Consider the following 22,371-nt stretch of genomic DNA (forward strand, 5'->3'; position numbering starts at 1 on the left):
ATGACTCCAGTATGAAACAGAATTGGTAAAAGATATCCCAAGTTTTAAAAGAGTGAAATCGAGTTTAAACTGTTTATGATAAAGGTAATATTTTATATGGTTTGAGAACTGAAATTCAGATGAGGAGTGAGGGGAGGAAAGACATTCTATATAGAGGGGATAAAATTTATAAAAATACAAGGGAGGACTGTGCCAGACAACGTGAAGGAACATAGTATATTGATTTAAAAAGAAAATGTGTTGGTTTAAACACTGATATGTATTTACTATTTATGTCAAAATGGAACGCTTTTGTAGAAATAGCAACAAAAGTTAATTGGAATATTGATCTCACTAAGAGCAGAAACCTATATGTGTTTTAAAAGTGTGACCAGTGTTCAGAATTCGAGATTCAAAACTTCACATACTCTAGGGATGATGAGTGACATCTTGCAGGAAGGAAAAGAAAATTAGCCCGAATGATTCCTTAGGCTGAAAAGTTGAGGATTACCTTTTCCCGTTCCTTAGACTTCTACAGAGCCAGATATGGTGTCCTATCATTTATAGGGACTTAATAATGACATTTTAAAACTTATCAAAGCTAGGAACAAAATTCAAACGGACTCTCTGTGTTTATTATGAGTTAATTTTATTTATTAAATAGTCGTCTTAGAAATAGGACCAGAAGTCTTTTCTCTGGTCACTGCTCTAAATGCAAATAGTAATCCTGAAGCTGAATATAAGACATTTATTCAGAATGAGAATCCCAGCTGGGAAATAAATAACAGAGCAGAGGGAAATGTGAATATCCCATTTAAAAACCAACCCCACCAAATAAAAAACAAAAATTTAAGATATTATCTTTGCCATAAAATTTTTAAATTTGACTTTGGGACAAGGATACATACATAAGATGTAATATGTAAAGATAAATACTGGGAGAAGACATGTCTTTTCCCACATTAATATCCTCCCTTTCCACAGCCTCCTTCATCACTTCCATCTCACCCAAGAAGACCACGTGGGCAATTGAAGAGATAATAACAGGGCAGGGGAGGGTAGGCCATGGTGGGAGGAAGGAGTGAACCAGTGACTTGATTTAAAGCCAAAGGGAGTGGATAAGAGAACTGGGCTTCAAGATAAATAAGGAGACATCTAAGCTAGTACTCATTTCTTTCTCTTATTTTTTTTTTTTTACCAGCCTAATCCTCCACTTTCAAAAAGTAGATTTTGAAAGCATCAAATGTTAGCATATGATTGCCCTACAGACATTAGGGGAAACAGTGAGGTTCCACTAAATACAACCTCCTTAAAAGAAATAAGTAGTTCAATGAAGTGTCTGTAAAATCTTTTCAAAAGTCTTACTTTATACTTCCCCACAGTTGATTTCCTTAGTTGGTCTGAGAATATAGCACCTATACTATTCAAAAACTATTCTTTTCCATTTTCTGCAAAAAAATTATAAATTTCTTATTTCTAAGTTGATTGATTTCATGTTTGATATGGACTAACTTTATTCTGATTTTGAAGTTGTTCAAGCTTCTTTTTCAAAGACAAAGTACAAATGGGTCATTGTATGGATTCGAGCTGAGATGGCTTCACCAGATAATGTTCACCTGTCAATTTAAAATTCAGTCACTGGGGTTAAGATAGAGCACATGTTGGTTCTAGGTGAGGGAATAACTGGCAAGAATAAAACATTTTTGGAATGTTAGTGAATGTGTGTGTAACGTAAATTGATATTTCATGCAAAACTTGTAATCTGAATTGCATCTTGTCTGTATTTCTTAAATGGCAAAAAGATTTCCTTATAAAAGCTGAAAGAGGGAATTTTGAGTCAAGCTGTGGTGTGTTGCCAGAGGCGGAAATTTATGAAACACTCTTGTCAGCTATGCTGGAAACACTACAAAAGAAATAGTTCTACTTTCTTATTGGTGCTAAAGCCACTAATAGGTGCAGTTTAGTATAATACCCCTATGAGAATTACCACCCCCGAAGTGAGCTTGCCTTGGAAAGAACTCTGTACAGGCATTTTCTTTTTCCTTTTAAGCTTGCGCAAAACACCCAAAGGGGCCATTTCCAACCCAGCCAGTGATCTTTCTCAAGTTTATTCTTTCTCAGATCACAGAGACAATGGGGAATATGCCCTGTTTACTCAAATCAGTCTGGATTAGTGTCACTCTATTGATGGAGTCAGAATTAAAAGGAAAACCATTACCCTCTCAAAGGGCAACATCAGATGTTTGGGGAATGGCATGATTACTTTTAAATAGACCGTGTGAGAGTCTGTCACCAGACTGAGGTTGAGGACTCCACAAGATACACTTGAAGAGAAACAGTAACACTGGGTGAGGCAGAAAGCTCTTCATAAGCCTTAGGCCTGGGAAATTATTTCAACAGACAATCCCAAAATGCTTGAAAGGCTGAAAATCAGAATGGTGAGATTTCAGAGAAGAGGGCTTTTCTGCCTTCTTTCTTCGCTCCAACACCTCACCCCCATATATTTATCTCCAGGTCAAATCCTTTCCAGTCATTAAGCCCTACTGGGGAGAAACTTAACCCTGAAAAAGCTCTCAGATTCCCCCATTCCGGATAACACTTCCATCCTCTGAACTCTTTTACTCTGTTTCTTCCTCATTGCTCTCTGTGTGCACCAGATCCTTCCTCCCTATCCTTTGACTGAAGACCCTGGGAGGGTAGAGGATGTGTTATGCTTATCTCTGTATCCCCTACAGGGCCACTCAGTAATGTTCCCTGAATGTGATGAGGACATGCATCTGTTGCTGTTGCTTGAAGGGATATCTTCACCTAGGAATATATGGTGTATTGTATATACTTAAAAGGCTGTTTGTAATTGACTTGTGCACAAAAATAAATAAAGCGAGCCCACATATTATATAAGCCTCTTCTATCTATATGTTCTGCAGGTAAACCAAATTGTGTCATTTTCCTTCACATCTTGCAGGTCATTTGTTTTTGCTGTTTGTTTTAATAAGCCAATATTATTTCCATTATCTTTTAAATAGCAAGAAAGTTTTTGAAAGACAGGGCAGATGATTTGTATGGTATCAAGTGATTAGTGTGAAGTATGTGCTACTTTCACATAATTGATTACTCATAAGGACAGAGAATGTGTTTGATTAAAAAAAAAAATCTTAGATTTTTATCTTGCTTTGCAGGCCCTTTTTAAAAGTGTTTACCTGTGTCTGCACTGTTCCCTTGATTCAGTTTATCCCCTGCAGATCTCTCTGTCCTCACCAGAGATGGGGGAAGTTTGATCTGGGTGAATAAGCTTGATGATTTGCAAACGCTCTCTCCTTTTAATTCTCTATAGTGTTATCACTAAAGGATGTCTGAGAAACCTCAAAGCAATTTCTCTCTTAAACGTGGTATTCCAACTTTTGGTTTTGCTCATATCTTTTATAATAGGATAAATAGAATAAAATGAATAAGACGAGTGTCTTTTCAAAAGTAAGGCATGTCTTCTGCGTAGCTCAAAACTTGAGTTTTATTTTGCAGTTAAAGTGACAGCTGAGAGGAACACTCCAATGTTATATAGGTCACCATATCTAATTGCAAAGTAATCACTAAAAACTTTAATTATCTCAAATATAATTTAAAAAGTAGCAATCAGCAAAGAATTTGACAAACAAAAGCAAATTAGAACTCATGAAACAGTGTTCCCCGCTTGAATGCCTATAGCCTAACAAGATTGAGTAGTACACTCCTTGTTTCAAGCCTCAGTTTTCCAGTTGCAAATAAAAACTAGTGTTTCAACCTTTAAGTGTTTGTTATATTGGAGCATAAATTTATATCATTTGCAAGAAAGGATTTATAAGTCTGATAAACTATAATCTCAGTTCCTTAAACATACAATCACAAACTGTTAATTGCGGCTTTATTCTAAACTGAATTCTGGCTAACTGGGCATAAAATCATGGAAATTAGGCAGGGAGGGACCAATTTTGTGGCCTATCTACCAGAAACTAAATGTCTTTCTCTAAGCTTGTTTCTGGGTGGTTTCTTTTCAAAGCAGCCTGCATTTGGCCATGTGCTCCATCAGTGGGAAGTGAATAATTATATGACCACAAAGATATAGGTTCTTATTGCTGACCTAGATGCATTTGAAACAAAACCTAGACCATCAGGTTAAAAAACACTGCCTTGGCACAAAAGTGTGTATGTGTTTGTTTTAAGGAAGTAGAAGCTCATTAATAAACTTCCCAGCTAGGTGTGAGCTACCAAGTATTACTCATTGCATTGTGAGTGACAGGACTGGCTATTCTGCTACTAGTTCCCATAAAAGCTGAAGCTAAAAGCACAATTCCCACCTACCAAGACAAAGCTAAACAAAAAGTAAAGATCATAGAGATTATTTAGGGATGCACTATAACATTTGTCTGACAGTAGCATATAAAGAAATGAATCAAATTTGGACACAGACTTACTTCAGGATAAAATAAATGATCAGTTGTATTAGAATAAAAGAGATACTTTCTGCAAGTAATTTTCATGTTGAAGTGTTTTGCATTTATTCTTTTGAGAACTGTCTCCTGAGCATCTATTATGTTTCAGCCATTATCCCAGGTATTGGGGATTCAGTACTAAACAAGCCAGATATATTCTCTCATTAACTTATTGCCTAGCAGAGAAGACCAACATTTTTAAAAGTTTATACATATAGTTAATTTCTATTATGATTAGATGATACAAATGGAAAGTGCTATGAAAATGTGGAACAAAAGAGAATAATCTGTCTGAAGAGTCAAAGAAGACTTCTGGGAGATGACATCTGAGCTAAGGGTTGAACAATGAATTGGAAAACAGCTGGCATGTGCAAAAAAGACTTGAAGACTGAAGGAGTTAGCCTTTAAAAAAATGAAGAAAGTTCTATTTGGCCAGAGCAGAGTTTCAAATAGTGCCTCACAGGCCACGTTAAAGACCTGAGGCCTTTATTCTAGGAGAATAGGGAGCTGCTCAAGGAATTTAAGCTTGAGAGTGACAAGATCAGATCTGCAATGCCTTTCAAGTGGTAGTTACAGGGAGTTGGGTCTCTGACCCTTTGCAATTATACCCATTCTAACTAAGAATGGGGAAACTTTTATATCCTGTCTTTAATGAGTTAAAAAAAAAAAAGCAAATAAAAGAGGTGCGCTTTTCTTGATTGTAACTTTCAGATAAAAATTCCAGGCAGAAATGTGAGTGATTCCTATTTACATGCAATCAGAATGAAAGCTACTTAGGAAAGCGGGTTCCGGAGCCAGATTTACTGGTTTGACATCCAGGCTCTTCTCACTACCTTGGGCGAGTTACTTAACCTTGTGGAGCTTCAGTTTCCTCATCTATAAAACATGGATCAAACATGGATATTAATGCCATGTATCTCATGAGAAATAAGTAAAACCATGCAAAGCACTTGAACACTCTAAGACACATACTTAGAACTCCGTAAGAGAATTAATAATAGTAGAAGTCATAGCTCATTTTCTTTTATAGAGGGGAGGGAAGACGGATGATAAGTAGATTTCAGAGTTTTAAAATTTATTTTCGTTTTTTTTTTTTTTGCTCCTGATAGTCACCATTACTTTATTGAAACTGATATGTCTTCAGTTTCATGTCATGGTAACGAAAGCTTATTTTCTGTGATACAATGTTAATCACATTTAATCACCCGTTGTTTTAAGTCACAATTTAGGATATGAACTAGACAAATATACTACCAACATTATTTAAAAAATATTTTTAAACTCACTTTCAAAACCAAGGATGCATTACTGCTGAGCTTCTAAAGGCAGTATGGTATGCTTAACATAAAGATGGCTTAACATTCATTGAAGAATTTTATTACTATGTACTTTCTTCTTTTAATATTATCATATCTTCTATATACAGCTATGAAAACATATTGATTGCTATAGATTGAAAATCTCTTCAAACATATTTTGATTCACTTGGAATAAACTGAGATTCTGAATATTTCCCCTAATACCAGAATTAAAAATTATTAAATATTAAAATTCTATCCTGCTTTCTGCTTAGTTTGATACTTCTTTGACATAAAATGATAATAATTCTTTCAGAATTGGGATGCCTTCTGATTTTCATTTTGTTGAGTTGTTATGATTATTATAGGAGTATGTACTAAAATAATATAATTTTAAAATTTATTTTTCTTAATTGAGTTCTACACATTTTAATTTAGCTGCATTTGGATCAAGTTTTAATTTTAATACCTTTCACACTTCCTGTCTTTTCAAATGTTGTGTCTAATGTTTGTTGACATTGTTGTCCACCTGATCAGACAACTTTGTATTTATTTGTCTCACCTGCCGTTGAGGCTTCTAGAGTTCTTTCTCCTAAATTATGGAATCTTGGTGCTCAAAGGAATCTTGACACTTTGTGTCAGAACACAGGACATCTAGTGAACTCTCTGCTTACAGTCTTGATAGTTTTGGGTGCGTTTAAATACTTTATTCTTATATTTTGTTCTTTGTATGAGTATATATTAAGTATTCACTTTTTATATAATTTTAGAAAACAAAATGAGTGAAATATTTTATACCTAATAAAATCTGGTTTTGAGAAAAATGTGATGCTAAATAAATTCTTCGGTTGGAAAGATGGTGTTTTAACTTGACGTTTGAATACCGATATATTTTCTTAACCTGGAGTAGAACACTGTAAGTCAATTGTGTTTAATTCTAGCATAAAAGAAACCATCATTCTCTGAGGTGGGGCAGGTGGCAGAAGACGAAAAAATGACAAGTATGTCTCCCTTAGGCAGTGCTCGTTGAAAAGTCACTATCCTGCTGATATTTGGGGATGGAAATGTAGTACTCTCTGCTAAAGTATAATTGAATGAATGCTTTTAAAGCCAGGGTCATCAAGTAAAGCTGTTTTCTTTACCCATGAGGGACTGTAGAATGTTCATAAAAGCCCCTCCGTGAAGCCTCAGGTGAAAGGTGGTTATCAGCTGAGGAAACTGTATGTGCTGCCTAAAATGTTTTAGATTTCTAAGTTTGGTCAGGGACATCAGTATAGAGAGAGAACAGTTACCTTAGAAAACTGTTTTGAAAGTGGTCTTATAGCATTGTTTTAACGTAGCTTCACAGATGAGGATGGCCATAAGTCACAGAATGTTAGAACTGGAGATCCCTCTCATTGAATCCTCAAATTCAGTCTCCTCAATTTTACACAGACTTTGGATTATGGTAAACTAAGGTCCACAAGTTGTTCAGCTACCTCGCCCAGAGGTGCACAGTACACTAGTGGCAGTGTTGGGACTTAGACTCCATGTAAAGAAGTTTAAGTTCAGAATTCTTTTGCATTACTAGGATCCATACAGGAGTGTAAGGAGTACTGAAGCATGTTCAATCCCCTAGCCTCATCCAACAGTCACTCATGGATTATAAATACAAGTTCTTCCAAGTGAAATTTGGGAATGCTGTTGTATCTTGTAACAAAGGTCTGGTTGAATCGAGACAAGTTATGATTATATATCCCAACAGTAATCTCTTCTACCCCTGATTTGGTCCCTATCCCATTTTTTTAATAACCTCTTACTATATATTGTTGACTGTTGTTGCTATAGTGTCATAAATTTACTATTATAGATAGTAATATCTGAAAAAGGGGACATTTTAAAAAATTATCTTGGCCAGGTGTGGTGTCTCACACCTTTAATCCCAACACTTTGGGGGGCTGAGGCAGGTGGATCACCTGAGGTCGGGAGTTTGAGACCAGCCCGACCAACGTGGAGAAACCACATTTCTACTAAAAATACAAAATCAGCCGGGCATGGTGGCACCTGCCTGTAATCCCAGCTACTCAGGAGGCTGAGGGAGGAGAATCTCTTGAACCTGTGAGGCAGAGGTTGTGGTGACCCAAGATCGTGCCATTGCACTCCAGCCTGGGCAACAAGAGTGAAACTCCATCTCAAAGAAAAAAAATTATCTTTTACAGATAAATTGGTGGAGAGAGATTTTCAAAAACACAAATTATAGGTAAATACCTATTTCTATTGCACTGGTCAAATAGCTTCATTGGAATCTCTTTTTGATGTTAAATACTTTTATAGGAAAATAATACATCATCAACTTTAAGTAAATATAAATCCAATTATTTAATATTGAGTTATAGCAATATATATTGACAGTTTTGTTTCTTCATGGTGAAAACAGTTTGAGATTCAGCTCCTGGGTATCTTTGTACCTACCATGCAAGCTGTATGTTTCAGAATGCCCTCAGGGTGTTCTATGATTGCAGGGAATATGTCGAGTCCCTGTGACCAAGGTGTACTTCATGCTTTCTGTGATCAGATCAGCTAGTTTGTGAGGAACCTGAATATATCACAACTACAAATAAATTTTCCAGGGTCCAAACAGTGATTCTTCTATTTCAAAGTTATTTTATAGAAAATGAAGCATCTGTTGGAATCACAGGAAATTATTTTACTTTATAAGTTTCATAGTAGATATCACAGAAGTTGTGTTCATTTTTGCCTTTATGTTTTATGGAAAGAATACTGCCTCTTTTTTCAGACATGCTGAGATAGATATATAACGTTTCCATTCGCTCATTATTTGGGTGTCTGCAGGGTATGTTAAGGTTATTCCAAAATCAAGATGCCTTATGTTTAGAAGGGGAGAACCTGCTTCCTATTTCATTTCAAATATGCCAATAACTTTTGTTACCTAAGAAATACATGCATATGGGACATGGGGGCTCTATGGAGTTCTTCTAAGGGCCATTTTTATGGCTGATCTGAAAGTGTAGTGTTCTAATCTCTGAGACTGACTCTTTGACTTGTCATTGTCAATAAGCATTGCATTAACATCCCAGCGTATTACACATTTCTCTCCTCTGTTATGGAATTATTGGCTGTAAATAAGGCAACAGGTACTGCTCCCTTTACCCCGCCAGATTTGCTGTGATAGAAAATAAGGGATAGATATTATTCACTTGACCTGGGACAGCTTCATGGGCATAAAAACTGCAATTGGTCACACAGGGCCCTATCTTAGAAAAGCACCATTCTTTGTTTAATGCTTTGCTATCATCATTTTGAAATTCTTAATCTATGAACAAGAGGTTCTGCATTTTCATCTTGCACTGAGCACTACAAATTGTACAAATTGTTTTGCTGGACCTGTCTGGGTAACACTTGTTCTTCTTGACTATAATGGCCAGCCTTTGGCCTCCAATTGTACCCTGTTAACACACGCGATCTTTCTTTAAATCAAAGGAATAAGTGAATAAGAATATTTTATTTAAACTAGATATTTTAAAAATTAACTTCAGAAGAATGAATTTATTGATTTTTAATAAACTAAGAAAAGTATGTAAATGGATTTCCAGTCATTCAGTTCTGACTTTGGTGGGTTTGTTGTTGTTTCTGTTCATTTTAAGCTAACATTCAAAGTTAGTAGTGTCAGTTTTATGCTTTCCAGGAAAAGACAACGGAGTATACTACTTGGCTTATATTTCTGTAAAGTATTACTTGAGAAGCGTTTCAACTGAAATGTGTTTTCCCACTTTTATTTTGTGTAGTAGGCTGATTTCTCATCAATCCTAAGAAATATACCTTTATGTTATATTAATTGAGGATTTAGCATTGGTAACAAATCTTGTTTTTCTTACGTGCAAAATCTCCCTTGGAACTGTATATAATTTAAAACTATGACGCTTAAAAGTAGACCCATTAGTACCCACATTGCTATTAATGACTTTTGAAATACAGTTTCTGCTTCTTTGTTGCTTCTCAATGGTTCAGTCTTTCTATCATTCCAAAGGACTCTTGTGACTCCTCAGTGAATGGAATTTTCCCTTTCTTTTTCTTAATATCCGTAAAATCAGTTTACTTCAGAAATTATATAGCAGTATACAGCCTAAACCCTTTCTCAAAATTGTCACTAGCTTTTCTTATTCATTAAAACATTTTCATCTCATAAAAATGATTTCTTCCTTTAAAATTTCCTAGAAAGTATGGCCTCTATTTTCTGCTGCTCAGTTTAAACACATCATCAAAGACAGATAATTATTAATGTCATATGAGCATAACAGGAGGTTTATAAATCAGAAATGTATTTTGTGGGAACCAACTTTCAAGTTAGTCAGGTAAGTTTTATTAACTTCACTGGTGAAGTCCTAGGATAAAGCAGTGCCTGGATCAGGCTTGTTTACCCTTGGCCTTGTATGGCAGCAAACACTGTTTCAGGACAGTGGAAGAACAGCCTGGGAGGCCTTCAGCCTTAGCCAGCCTTGCCCAGGCCCAGTCACAAGGAGAAATAGGAAGGAAGGCCAGTGAGTGTGCAAAGGAGCATGGCTTATTTTGAGGTCCTGTTAATTGCAGGCCAACAAAACAATGGCAGGATTTGAAGGAAGAAAGTATTGCAACAGAGTCACCGTATACTTTGAACTGCAAAGGGAGACTGAGGAAATGTTGCCTCAAGGCCAAAAATCCTGGCTCAAAACACAGGTTCCTCAGGTGGCTGAGAGGCAGACCAAGTTCACCAAGTCAAGGACATTTTCCTGCTACCCCCCTGGGGAGAGGGGCCTTCACCAAACCACCCTGGATGTGGATCTCCTGCTGTTCAGAACCCACCCAATAAACAACAGAAGTAAACACTTTTTTTTTTTTTTTTTGGCCCCTTACATGGAATTGTCCCTTTTTTGTAAGTCCTTGTTGAATTGAAGAGTGTTTGCTCACTGGCTTTTAAAGTGTGGTCCCAAAACTTTTTTCTTCATTTATATTGGGTTAAAAAAAAAATCAAGGGGCTCATGCGTCTTTGTTCTCATCCAAGCCCACAATTAGTTAGCTGGGGTTCCTTCTGTGTAGCTAGAAGCAGGAGGGAAGGGGGCGGCCCAGCAGGCATTTTACTGCCTGCGAGAAAGTGCTGTGAGTTTCTTTGTCCTTTTTGTCAGGGACGGCTGCCTCCCTAATTGTACTGCTGTAGGGAGGCACGTGCCTTTGGAAGCATTATCTGATTCCTACAGGACGTTCAAGAGTGCTTTGTATACTGACCCTTAACTTGAACACAAAGAATATCTTTTCAATCCCCTTCCGAGGCTGTTGCCTCAGGCTTGGATACCTAAGAGCTTTAGTTCAGCCGGGGTGTGGACCATTTATATGGGCTCAGGTTTTATTTTTTTGTCCCCTAGTTGTCTTACCTGCAGTTTGGCCACACCTGCTGGGAGAGAAAGCTGAAGATGGTGGGTAAGTGGTGGATAGCAGCTATAGAAGTCAGAAGGGAGAGAAGGCGAGACAAACAGCTGCTCTTGTCAGCATGGGGATAAGTGTAAAGAGATTAATAGTTATTTGAAGAGCAAATGGGGACATGGCATTCGGCAGTGGAATGCGAATGCATGAATGTAATGGAATGAGCATGTGACTATTAACATTTAGACAAATGCTTCCTGGACTGAATGGAATGGCAAAGCCCACTTCTCCTCCCCCTGTGGAAAAAAAAAAGTTCAATAAAATAATTAAAAGTTTGAAATTTTTAAAAAGATAAGCCTAGCTCCTATTTCTTTGTAAGTTTGTTCTTCTCTATAGTTTTACTTAATCTGGGACTCTCAGTTACATTTCAACTGAAGAGCTAGGCCTATTTCCTTTATAAAATATGTACGAATAGGACTGCCTTAATCTTGCTTTTGATTTTTTTTTTTCTCATTCATTAGGTTGATGAAACAAGATTTCTATGTGTTGGAAGGTTTTACAAAGGAAAAACAACTGTACCATAAGCTGGTTGCCCCTTTGTTCATTTTGGCTCAGGTTTAGAAATGATGATAGGCTGATTTGCCTACTCAGGCTGACAGTTTTGATGCCATGGACAGAGCCCTGAACTCAGAACCAGAAGATTCAGCACCAAAAGCCCCAGTCATTGTGTTAGCGGATGCTAGGGCAAATGCTCTACTTCCCCGATAGTAATATAGTCAAGTTTTTTGTAGAGTAAATGAGGCAAAATTAATTTACTCTTTCATAAATATGTTCTTGAGTACTTTTACTCTGTGCTTGGGCCCATTCACATAGAAGACATAAAAACATTTGGCAGAAGGAAATACATGAGCTAATGTATTTTTGAATTATATTGACCATAGAATTTTCTTCATAAGTAGTTGGTATTTCTCTTACAAATGTTCTACTCTAGAAAAGAATACATTTCTATTAAGAAAATGAAAGAACAAATAAAAAAGGATTAGACCAGTTTGGATGATTTACTAGCATGTTACTTTTTAAAATACATAGTTGGGTGTCCCTAACCCCGCTACCCATGATCCTCCAGTCTTTGTGAAACCAGTCCTTAGGGGGCTGGGTGGTACACTCTTGGTACTCTGGGACAGAATGTAGAATTGCAAGATTAAGAGAAAATTCGAAGGTCATTTGATTTTGCCCCCTATGCAACAATTTAACACTTAAATCCCCTCTGGAACATACCTATCAAGTGGTCTTTCTCATTTTGTGTAACACGCCCCAACCCCCACCAACAACCTCCAAATGGACTAACAAGCAGTATTTATTTAAAGACTTCCTAAGCAGCTACTGAGCACTGGGAACGTTTTGCCTAGTTTGTGAATAAGCATATACTCTACTTTCAAATGCTCTGTAGGAAGTCAGTCTCCAGAGGTGGCACATAGAGCTGAGTGATCTGGAAAAGCCGTTGCAAACACACACATGCTCAGACTTCTCTTGTTTTCTCTGTTTACCAAAAATCAACGGTTTTCCTTTGAATGTGAAGTGCTTCCGACCTGAGGTCCATCTCCGTAGAATGCATTCACCCATGGATGCCTTTTTTTGGAGCAATGATCTGTGGTTTCAACGGCTAATATTGGGGTTTCTGGGTGTCCTTGCAGCCGCAGTACACGAACCTGGGGCTCCTGAACAGCATGGACCAGCAGATTCAGAACGGCTCCTCGTCCACCAGTCCCTATAACACAGACCACGCGCAGAACAGCGTCACGGCGCCCTCGCCCTACGCACAGCCCAGCTCCACCTTCGATGCTCTCTCGCCATCACCCGCCATCCCCTCCAACACCGACTACCCAGGCCCGCACAGTTTCGACGTGTCCTTCCAGCAGTCGAGCACCGCCAAGTCGGCCACCTGGACGGTAAGAGCAGCGGGCACGCACATACCTGACCCCCAAGTCCAAGGATGGGCTTCACCACGTCCCAGGGATTTCTCCCCCTTCCCAGTTTAGCGATTCCATGTTCATGGTGGAAAATTTGTCTTTGAATGTTTAATACTGAACCAGAGAGAGAGAAAGTGCCAGTTAGTGGGAAAAGTCCCAATTTAGGAACCAAACGTCTGCGTTCTAGCCAGCTCCTGGCAACTTCAGTCAGTGTGTTCCTGCCTGCTTCACACTGTTGTATGTGAAAGTTTATGGCAAAGTAAAGAGCGCTGTGCCAACAAGAAGTATCATAATCATGGGATATGTGTTTACAGTCTCCAGAATGTGAAAGTGTTTACCAGTCTCATTCTTGTAAAGAAGGAAGTGTCACATTAAGGTGTGATTTTAAAAACTGAGTAAAATAATAAATATAGTGTTATAAAAATTAAGAAAATAAAATCCCATTTATGAAGGAAGGATGAATATGTTTATACATGTAGGTATCAATAAATTATAATTTATTAGTAAATTGTATAATGTCTACAAATTACTATTTATAATTTATCAGTGAATTATAATTTATTGATATGTATATATTTATTTAATTTGGAAACATTCTTTTCGAAAAGAAAGCCTTTAAATAGACATATCAGAGCCCTGAATTAGTCCAAAGAAATTGTTAAAGAAAAATCTTTCTGCATATAAGTTTTCTAAGGAAGCATGGAATTTTCTTTTCATAAATTAGGAAGATACAAGAATTAGTCCAAAGAAATTGTTTTAAAAAATCTTTCTGTATATAACTTTTCTAAGGAAGCATGGAGTTTTCTTTTTCATAACTAGATACAAGAATATTTTATTTCGAAGTGTATTTTGAAATGTATTATAACAAGAATAAAGCTCAAGTATAAAAGAGGACACCTACAAAGTTGGTTTTAACTGGTTGATCAAAGAATGTTCAAGACCAAAGTGGTATGTTTGTCAAACAACTTAATGTTTACATGGATTATAGAAATGCTTCCAAAAATCATCATCTTAATAAAAAGTAGCTTTAGAATTGTTTTGACAGTTTTTTCCCTCTTTGACAAATGGATTTCTTTGGAAAGCATTTCTATGTTTATGTTATATATAGTATCTAGTTCATTCCAGCCTTTAGTTTGTATTGTTTATAAAATGATCGGCATGCCTAAGACCTATTACACTCTAACATCATTTCACATCCATTTCCTCTTTTTCACCTCATTTCTTTGTGAAGTACCCAGGACAAGTTTTATAACTTCCACTGTGCTAGTGAGGAAAGCTGAAGAAGTTGGAGGTTAAGTTAAGAGGCATGCCTAAACGTACAGGAACTTGTGTGTAGCTGGGCCTGTTTTTCATTTCTGCTTCCCTCTCACTGGATTGTATCCTTTCTTTCAACCATTTTATATCAGGATCTCCCAAAATTGTCTAAAAATTAACGTTATTTTAGTTCTTTCCTCTTGTGATTTGAGAAGTAATTCTCCGGTGGCTCATATTTCAACTGTAGAGCATGAACATCAGCTTAAAACTTGATCTCTCCTCCACGTGTTATTTATCAATGGTGTCATAATCCTTAGTTTCCTTTACTTTTATAATTCTGGAGGCGATGGATACTGCAGGTGAGTAAACTTAGAGTTTATAGGCTTCAAACAGTTGGTTGATTGATCTAAGTAGTATCTTGCTAAAGAGCCACTAGAATAACCATTTTATAAATGGAGCACTGATATCTCTTAGGTCACCAACCGGACATTTACAGTCACCAGTCTTCAAAGCTAACAGTTACTAATTCAGTTTACTCCGCCAGGGCTCCATTATATTAGGAGTCAGCATGTCTGATGAGATGATGGGCATATTAGGGCTGCTAAATGAATAATCGTTTTTTTTCCCTGTAAAATTTTTAGAAAACCATGGGGATGAATCTTGATGTAAGTTCAACATCAAATTAGTTATCCTTCCCTGTCCCTTCCTCACTACCTCCTCATATAGAAATCTTAAAGTCAGCCAGGCATGGTGGCTCACACCTATAATCCCAGCACTTTGGGAGGCTGAGGCAGGCAGATCACGAGGTCAGGAGTTCAAGACCAGCCTGGCCAACATAGTGAAACCCTGTCTGTACTAAAAATACAAAAATTAGCCAGACGTGGTGGTGGATGCCTGCAGTCTCAGCTACTGGGGAGACTGAGAAAGGAGAATCACTTGAACCTGGGAGACAGAGGTTGTGGCGAGCTGAGATCGCACCACTACACGTGATCTGCCTGCACAATAGAACAAGAGTCCGTCTCCAAAAAAAAAAAAAAAAAAAAATTAAAGTTATTTTCAGGTTTAGCATAATCCTAAACCATCACTCAAAGCCCCTCTTTCAGAGAAGTCAATTGTCTCACTCAAAAAGGTTGGAGATCTCTACCAAAATGTTAGGTTTAAAAGAAAAGAAAATATTCTGGTACACTGGTAAAATTTCCTTACATGTGACAGCAGTAGTATCAGTGCCCTGAAAAAAGGGATACACTGTGGTGATGAGAGAAAGGCACTGACTGAGAGACAGAAAACCTGGATTATGGTCTTGATCATTTATGCAAACTTAGCCAAGTCACTTGATCTTTCTAAAATTCAGTCTGTGCCTCAGATGAGAAAGAGAATGAGGATGGAGAAACCTACTCTGTTTTCTTAAGGTGAGATGATAGTATTAATAATTAACATAGAAAGTTTTTAGAAGGACTTTGGTTCGTATCGATATATTGTCTGCCATTCATGAGTGTCCTTGGTTAAGTGATTTTGCTTCTCTTGGATTTTTGTTCACTTTTCTGCATTCTACCTATAAATTTTACAATCAGGTTTCTACTCACATATCACATGGTAATTATGTTTTTATTAAATTTCTTTCTTGTTCACAACCAGGCTTATTTCAGGCCCAGTTCATTTCTTCTAAATTAGGGCACTTGAACCCTTATCTGAGCAGCTACTGAGATCACCTAAAAAGATGTAAGTTCTTCGTCATGGATACCTGCATCTTAGCTTCTAATTCTTTGAGCCAAATTATATATCCTCATGTTTATAAACAGACTTCCCATTTTAAAAAGTATTTTTTCATATATTTATCTTAGTTGAGCCTCATAACCAAGTTTGTAATCCCCAGTTTTATAGATGAGGAGACTTGAAGATGTAAAGGTCACATGGCTAATAACCAGCCAAGGATGGGGAAGAATCCAGGCCTCCCTCACCCTAATTCAAGTCTCTCCACCATCCTAGTTAGACTGTTTCTCCTCTGGTTTGAGACCAGGGAGGGGCATACAGGAGCAGGCAGTGCCTGTGCAGTTTGGAGCTTGCCTCTTATGTCCCAGAGTCCAACTGGTAAAGAAATTTTTTGTGCCTTATTATACAACACCTGTTTCTTAGGCATTTGTGCATTTTAGAGCAATTTTTCAAAATAAAATGCTGCATTTTAGAACTGCCCACAAACTGAAAGAAACAGAAGCAGCTGTCATTAGGGGGAGATCATGCTTATTGCATAGTCTTCTGGTAATTCTTTAATAAAAATATTTTTAGTACCATTTTATCACTTGCAATCCTTTTATGTCAAGTTTTCTTTTTTAACTTTTCTGGTTTTACCCTCAGGATTACTGTCAAAATATAGCTAATATATTTAAAGTATATGTGCATTTTTCCTTTGCGTTTCTGTGTTTTAAATAACAAATGTGATTATGTTTCCAGTTCTACAAAAATATGGTATTTATTTTAAACTTCTTTCAATGAAATGAAGTAAAATAAGACAACATTTTTCATCTTCTCTGTTTCACACACACATACATACACGACAAACCAACGTTTACTTTAGTTTCAGATTTTCTTATTTCCACAATTTAATTGATACTAGTTACAGAGGCCTATCATTTAATATAATGTAGTGCTGGTCTAGCACTGTAGCTGGGAATCGTTAATCACAGGACAGTTGAAAGAATGGTAGTGTGGAGATGGCAAGAAACTTAAATTCAGATTTCAACTCGGAAACTTACTAACAGCATATGGGGCTTTCACCAAAAATTCAATCTCTCTAAACCTCACTTTTCTCACCCTACAAATGGGAACATTAATACTTTCCTTATCATGAGGATTACTTCATGTAAACATACCTATCAGCACCTAGCTACTCATATGCTCCCAAGTGTTTATTGGGTCTGAATTTGAATTTCTTCGGTTCCTGAGTTCATTGTAGTTTTGTTGAGGCTTCGACAAAACTTTAGTACCTTTAGTTGTACTAAAGGTACTCATTTGAGAGAATGAAAAATAAAATTTCAACTAATGTTTTTTCTTAATGCTTTTGGGCTATTAACATGCATACTTTATAGAGGGACTGTGATACTATCCACTATCCAAATATATGAATAGATGGTATAGGGTGATAACAGCCTCTCCTGAATGCAGACTTCTGCAGGCTGGCTCTGCTGCTTTCCGAAGCCTGCCCAAGCAGATGTAGGCTCTCCTTGCCGGTGCAAGGAGAGGCCCTTTCCAGATTTAAGAACCTGTTGATTTTTGACATTCGTTCCTCATTTTTAATCTGATGCTTCATGATGGGAATGCCTTTTTGTATTCTTTCTGTTAAGGAATAACAGTGGGCCTTACTTATGGCAGACTCAAGATATTAATGTATAATGACAAACTACTGGAAGCAACCTGATCAGTCACCCGTGAAAAACTAGATGGCATGTTATAAGCAATAACCATACGGCCATTAGAAAGAATTCTCTGTACTGATAAGGAAAGCTTTGGGAGTTGCTGGTGAGGGAAAAAGAAAGCTTTCTGTGGCACCTGCTTGAGAATTGAGAGTCGTGGTAAGGAACCCCACCTGTAGGGGCGGTGTTTCTTTGTGCTCCCCTCTAGTGATGAGGCTTCTTGGTGAACATAGTTCAGTCTGTCTTGATTATTGGCCTCACACACCTTTGGCAGTTGGAGAGCTATTTTTCACCGCTCATGACACGAGAGTACTCTCTGTGTGCATACGCCATGAAAATCCTCAGGTTGTTTTTTTTTTTTGCTTTGTTTTGTTTTTTAAATTGTGTTCAGACTGAAGTAAGGACCCTACCCCTGGGACATAGGATCACTTTTTGCTGTCGTATCTTTCTCCTGTCATTGACCTCAAGGTCTTGTATGGCAGACACCCTGATCTAGTGCCCAGCACAATGTCCAGCACACAGTAAACCTTTAATAAATGGGAAGGAACTTTTTTTCTCTCATAATTAAAGGAAACAATTGTAGTTCCCAGCAGGAGCCCTCAATTCTGACTCTGATTGTTAACTGCCCGTGAATTTGTTCCCTTTAGCCTTCAGCCATGATTTATAGAGAGTGTTCTTCCTTTGCCTTTCTTAACCATGCCAGCTTCGTGTCATGTTCAGAGCTGTGGAGAATTTGACTTGAGCAAGTGGAGAGATGAGGGAGGTGGCGTTTGAAAGGGGAACAGCCAGTTCCCGGGAGAGTTCCATTGATCCCAGCATATGGGTCATGGTCTCGCAAGCTCACTCCCTTTGGCTCCGCAGGCAGGCTGAGATGCGCGCCTGCGGCCCACCCTCCCTGTCATCAGGTTACCTGTAATGTAAGACTTTTAGAAAAAGGCTGCCAGCTCTGCAGAAATCTAATGCAGCCCAGCCAATTGCGTGGCCCTCTGGAATTTAGAGACTCTTAAGAATAGCCCATCAAAGGACAAGATGTACAGACAAACTCTTCGATGGTAAATAGGATTTATCAGTTTTCTTTCACAGTGGAAGCACTTCCCCCATTAAAGTCTGAGTCTCATCTGGGGCTTGATCTAATCTTACAATTGAGTGGCTGTTCGATTTTATTGGTGAGGGGCAGAAGTCAGTAGCTCGTGCCACTGGTACATGTGTTCGTGTTTATCATAACAAGATAATTTTTACTTCTTGCCATAGCTGTTTCATAAATTATGTGAGATATGTATCAGGTGCCTTTTTGTGCCACTCCCATGATGAAGAAAATAATAGCATTGAGCATATTAATCTGTTATCTAAACTATTTCTTAGTTCACAGAGTATTGAGGAAGAATGTACTAAATAAAGTGCTTAGAGATTTTTGGTGAAGGTTCAAGTAACTTACCTCTAGGTTTTCGATTTAAAATGAATATTCGTTGTAAGGCATGCTTCCGAAGAGTTGTTCCCTCATCCAGAGCAGAATAACTGAATCAGCGTTCTTGCCTGAGTTTTAGATTGACTCTAGGTTAAGGTATTCGTAATGAGCCAGTTTAATCTAATCTAAGGCTTATCAGCCTCCCATACTATTTTGAGTGATTTGTTCACTGCACCATGGAGTGTCTATTTAACATTAAACTGATCTTGATTTATTGCATGTGAACATTATAAAAACTATTGATTTTAAAAATGAATAATTTAAATAAAGCTTATATTTCTTTTCCTACTACAAAGAGTAACAGCAAAAATCCTCTGCTTTTCCCTTTTCTTCTTTCTCCCTATTCTTCTCCTCTTCCCCCATTTCTTCTCCCCCTTCCTTCTACTCCCTCCTTCTCTTTTTTTCTTCATTTATGTTATTATTATTAGTTAATTTGGTTTTGTAGGTATCATCAGCTACATGGTTATCTTTATTTTTTTTTTTACTATAGCTTCACTCTTCTCCATAAATTAATATGGAGACCATGATATATATCAATCACCATGGAAATTTTTATCAAGATTAAATTATCACACCCTTTTCATGTAACAAATCACTTTGGCGAATAATAATGGGCTGCTTTAGAGGCAGCAAACCCAAATGTCACTGGGGTCAGGGAGGTAGCATAAATGAGCCGAATGATAAGTACAGAAACTGTGGCAAAAGAGCTTATATACTCTATCTACAAGGACATCTGCTTTACAATCCCAGACTGTTGTCACAGGGGAAAGTAGACCTAGTATTAAAATATTTAAAATATTAAATTAATTATCACAATATTAAACTGTTAAATATTAATTTTTTAAAAGAGAACTGGAAACCTGGGTTTGCATGTAATATCTTCATATCTTAAAACGATGATACGAATTCAAAAAAAAAGTTGTAAAACACTACAGGCCAAACAAAACAGTACACAGGCTGCATGCCATCCTGTGCAAGGTGTTAATGGTAACAAGGGGAGATTACTAAATGTTTAAATAAATTAATTGGAAGTTAGTTATTAAAATAACTAAAATAACTGGAATCAGCATCTAAGAGAAAGGTTACTAGTGGGTGTATTTTATTCACAAGTAATAATTCTTTATTCCTTTACAAAGTCATATAGGTTAATCTCTTGCTGCATTTAACTAAGCAATACCTTATCAGAACATATTTTTCTCAACTTGTTTTCTTACAGCAAATGACCTTTCTGCTTCTCATTTTTATATCATTTTATATTTTAAAAATCTAATGATATGCAGGGTTGGATACTTGGAAGTTTATTGTTTGTTTGTTCCTGTGCTTATCATTAGAGAATTATGGAACTCTGTAACTTAACTCCTTAAAATTGGCCAAAGTTGTACTCAGAAAAGAGCTTTGAGATTTAAAGGGCTTCTAATCAATTTTCTCAGCTTACTAACAGATAGCTTATTTTTAATTGGCACATAGTGTGCCAGAACAAAAATCACCTGATAATTGAAGTATAAAGAGAAAATAATGTCATAAGAACTTTTAATGACTCTGGAAAACTATATCATTAAGCTCAACAGAGATCCCTTAAAATGAATGCAAACTTAAAATCAGCCCTGAGTGATGTGTACCATTTATTGTGGGATTGTTGCTCTTGGTACATTTCCATACATGAGCTTTGCACTTTCTCCTGTTCGCATTCCCCAAATTAGGTTATTTCCATAACGTGACCAAGTCTATGCAATTGTTCCTACCCGCTTTGGTAAAGGGCCGATGTATGTTTCTCATGAAAAGTACTCAGCAGTTACAGCTGTCATATCATGAGTAAAACCGTATAACTATATATAAAAACCCCCTGGTTTTATATTAGCAGCAATTGGTATGTCTAGTCAGGTCACTGTGACTGAAAGGAGACTTGAGATAATGTAGCTTTCCAACAACTTCCAATTCTTCAAAATTAAAGAAGAGTTTATTGTAGAATAGAAAGATAGAAAGATAATTCTTCAGTTCTTTGAAGCCCTGCAGACATTTTGTAGCTATGGAATGGTTTTTAGAATGATGGATCCTGTAATGAGGCACACAGAGGCGTAAAGGTAATGATCTTAGTAGATTTCTCTCTTGTGGTTTTTAGTAATGATCATGACCTTATCATTAGGCCCCCCACGTGAAATTTAAAAGAAAATTTGATAGTAGTCAGAGACCCTAGATCTAATTTATTGTGAGGTAAATTAGGGAGGGATTCTGACTTTACAGATAGAATGAGACTTCTCATTTTAGTCTGAATTTAATAATGAAGATTCATGTGGGGAAAAAAAAAACCCCTACAACTTGCCACCTTGTTATTGTATCAGAAAGGACTGAAAACAGAGCAGGGACCTTAATTGCTAATTGTGTTAGTACCAAACTTTCAAGTTAATTGATTAAATAGGAGTTCCTTCTTGGATTAATGCCTAAGTTTTTATTTTTGTTTTGCTTCATGTGCTGTTCAGCCAGTATCATCTGCATTGAATCTTATAAAAACTATAATGAATAAGTTGAGGAGACTATTTCTAAAGACTTTTCCTTTGAGTGGTTTCCAAGTTGTATTAAATAAGAAGACTAATGGTTACTTAAGGGTTCTCATTTGAATTTGAGAAGACATCTGACAGGCTCCTGAGGAGTGTGACTCATTAAGTAGAATACGGGACTCAGAAGGACAACTTTGGGGTACTAACAAGCTATATGAACTGGGGCAGGTCTTTTGTCTCTGTCCGTATGTTAAATGAGTATTATAATTTTTACTTGGCAAGATTGCTGTGAGGCTTAATTAAAGTTTATAAAGTGCTTTGGGAGCCTGAGAGATGAAGCTCTAAAAACATAATATGTTATTATCTCATCCTGGATTTTTGTTTTTAGATTTACTTGCTTGAATCTGTATCATAACGATGCTTACAATTCAGGCAGTTTTCTGAGGTTTTTTATTTCTACAAAGACATGAAATAAAATAACATAAATATATAAGTCCCTAGACATTAATATGGGATGAAAAAGTTACACATAATTTTTTTCTGATGTAAAAGAGTTTCTTCTTAAAAAATGTTTAATTGAATCTTATATCTGTTAACCAGCTTTATTTTTTTAAAAGCATTTCAGTGTTTTATTGGTAACATT

General features: G+C 36.9%; 1 protein-coding gene across 7 annotated transcripts in view; it reads left to right on the top strand.

Moving 5' to 3' along the window:
• Positions 1–22,371, top strand: part of TP63 (tumor protein p63) — a 266,584-nt gene that overhangs the window by 165,294 nt on the left and 78,919 nt on the right. For all 7 annotated transcript variants that reach the window (XM_063704457.1, XM_004038198.5, XM_019024803.4 and 4 more), the window contains one exon: positions 12,832–13,086. In XM_063704457.1, the coding sequence (XP_063560527.1) occupies positions 12,832–13,086 (255 nt within the window). The remainder of the gene's footprint in view (positions 1–12,831; positions 13,087–22,371) is intronic.

Source organism: Gorilla gorilla, chromosome 2, assembly GCF_029281585.2.
Source record: "Gorilla gorilla gorilla isolate KB3781 chromosome 2, NHGRI_mGorGor1-v2.1_pri, whole genome shotgun sequence".
In the NCBI taxonomy this organism is placed as follows: Eukaryota; Metazoa; Chordata; class Mammalia; order Primates; family Hominidae; genus Gorilla; species Gorilla gorilla.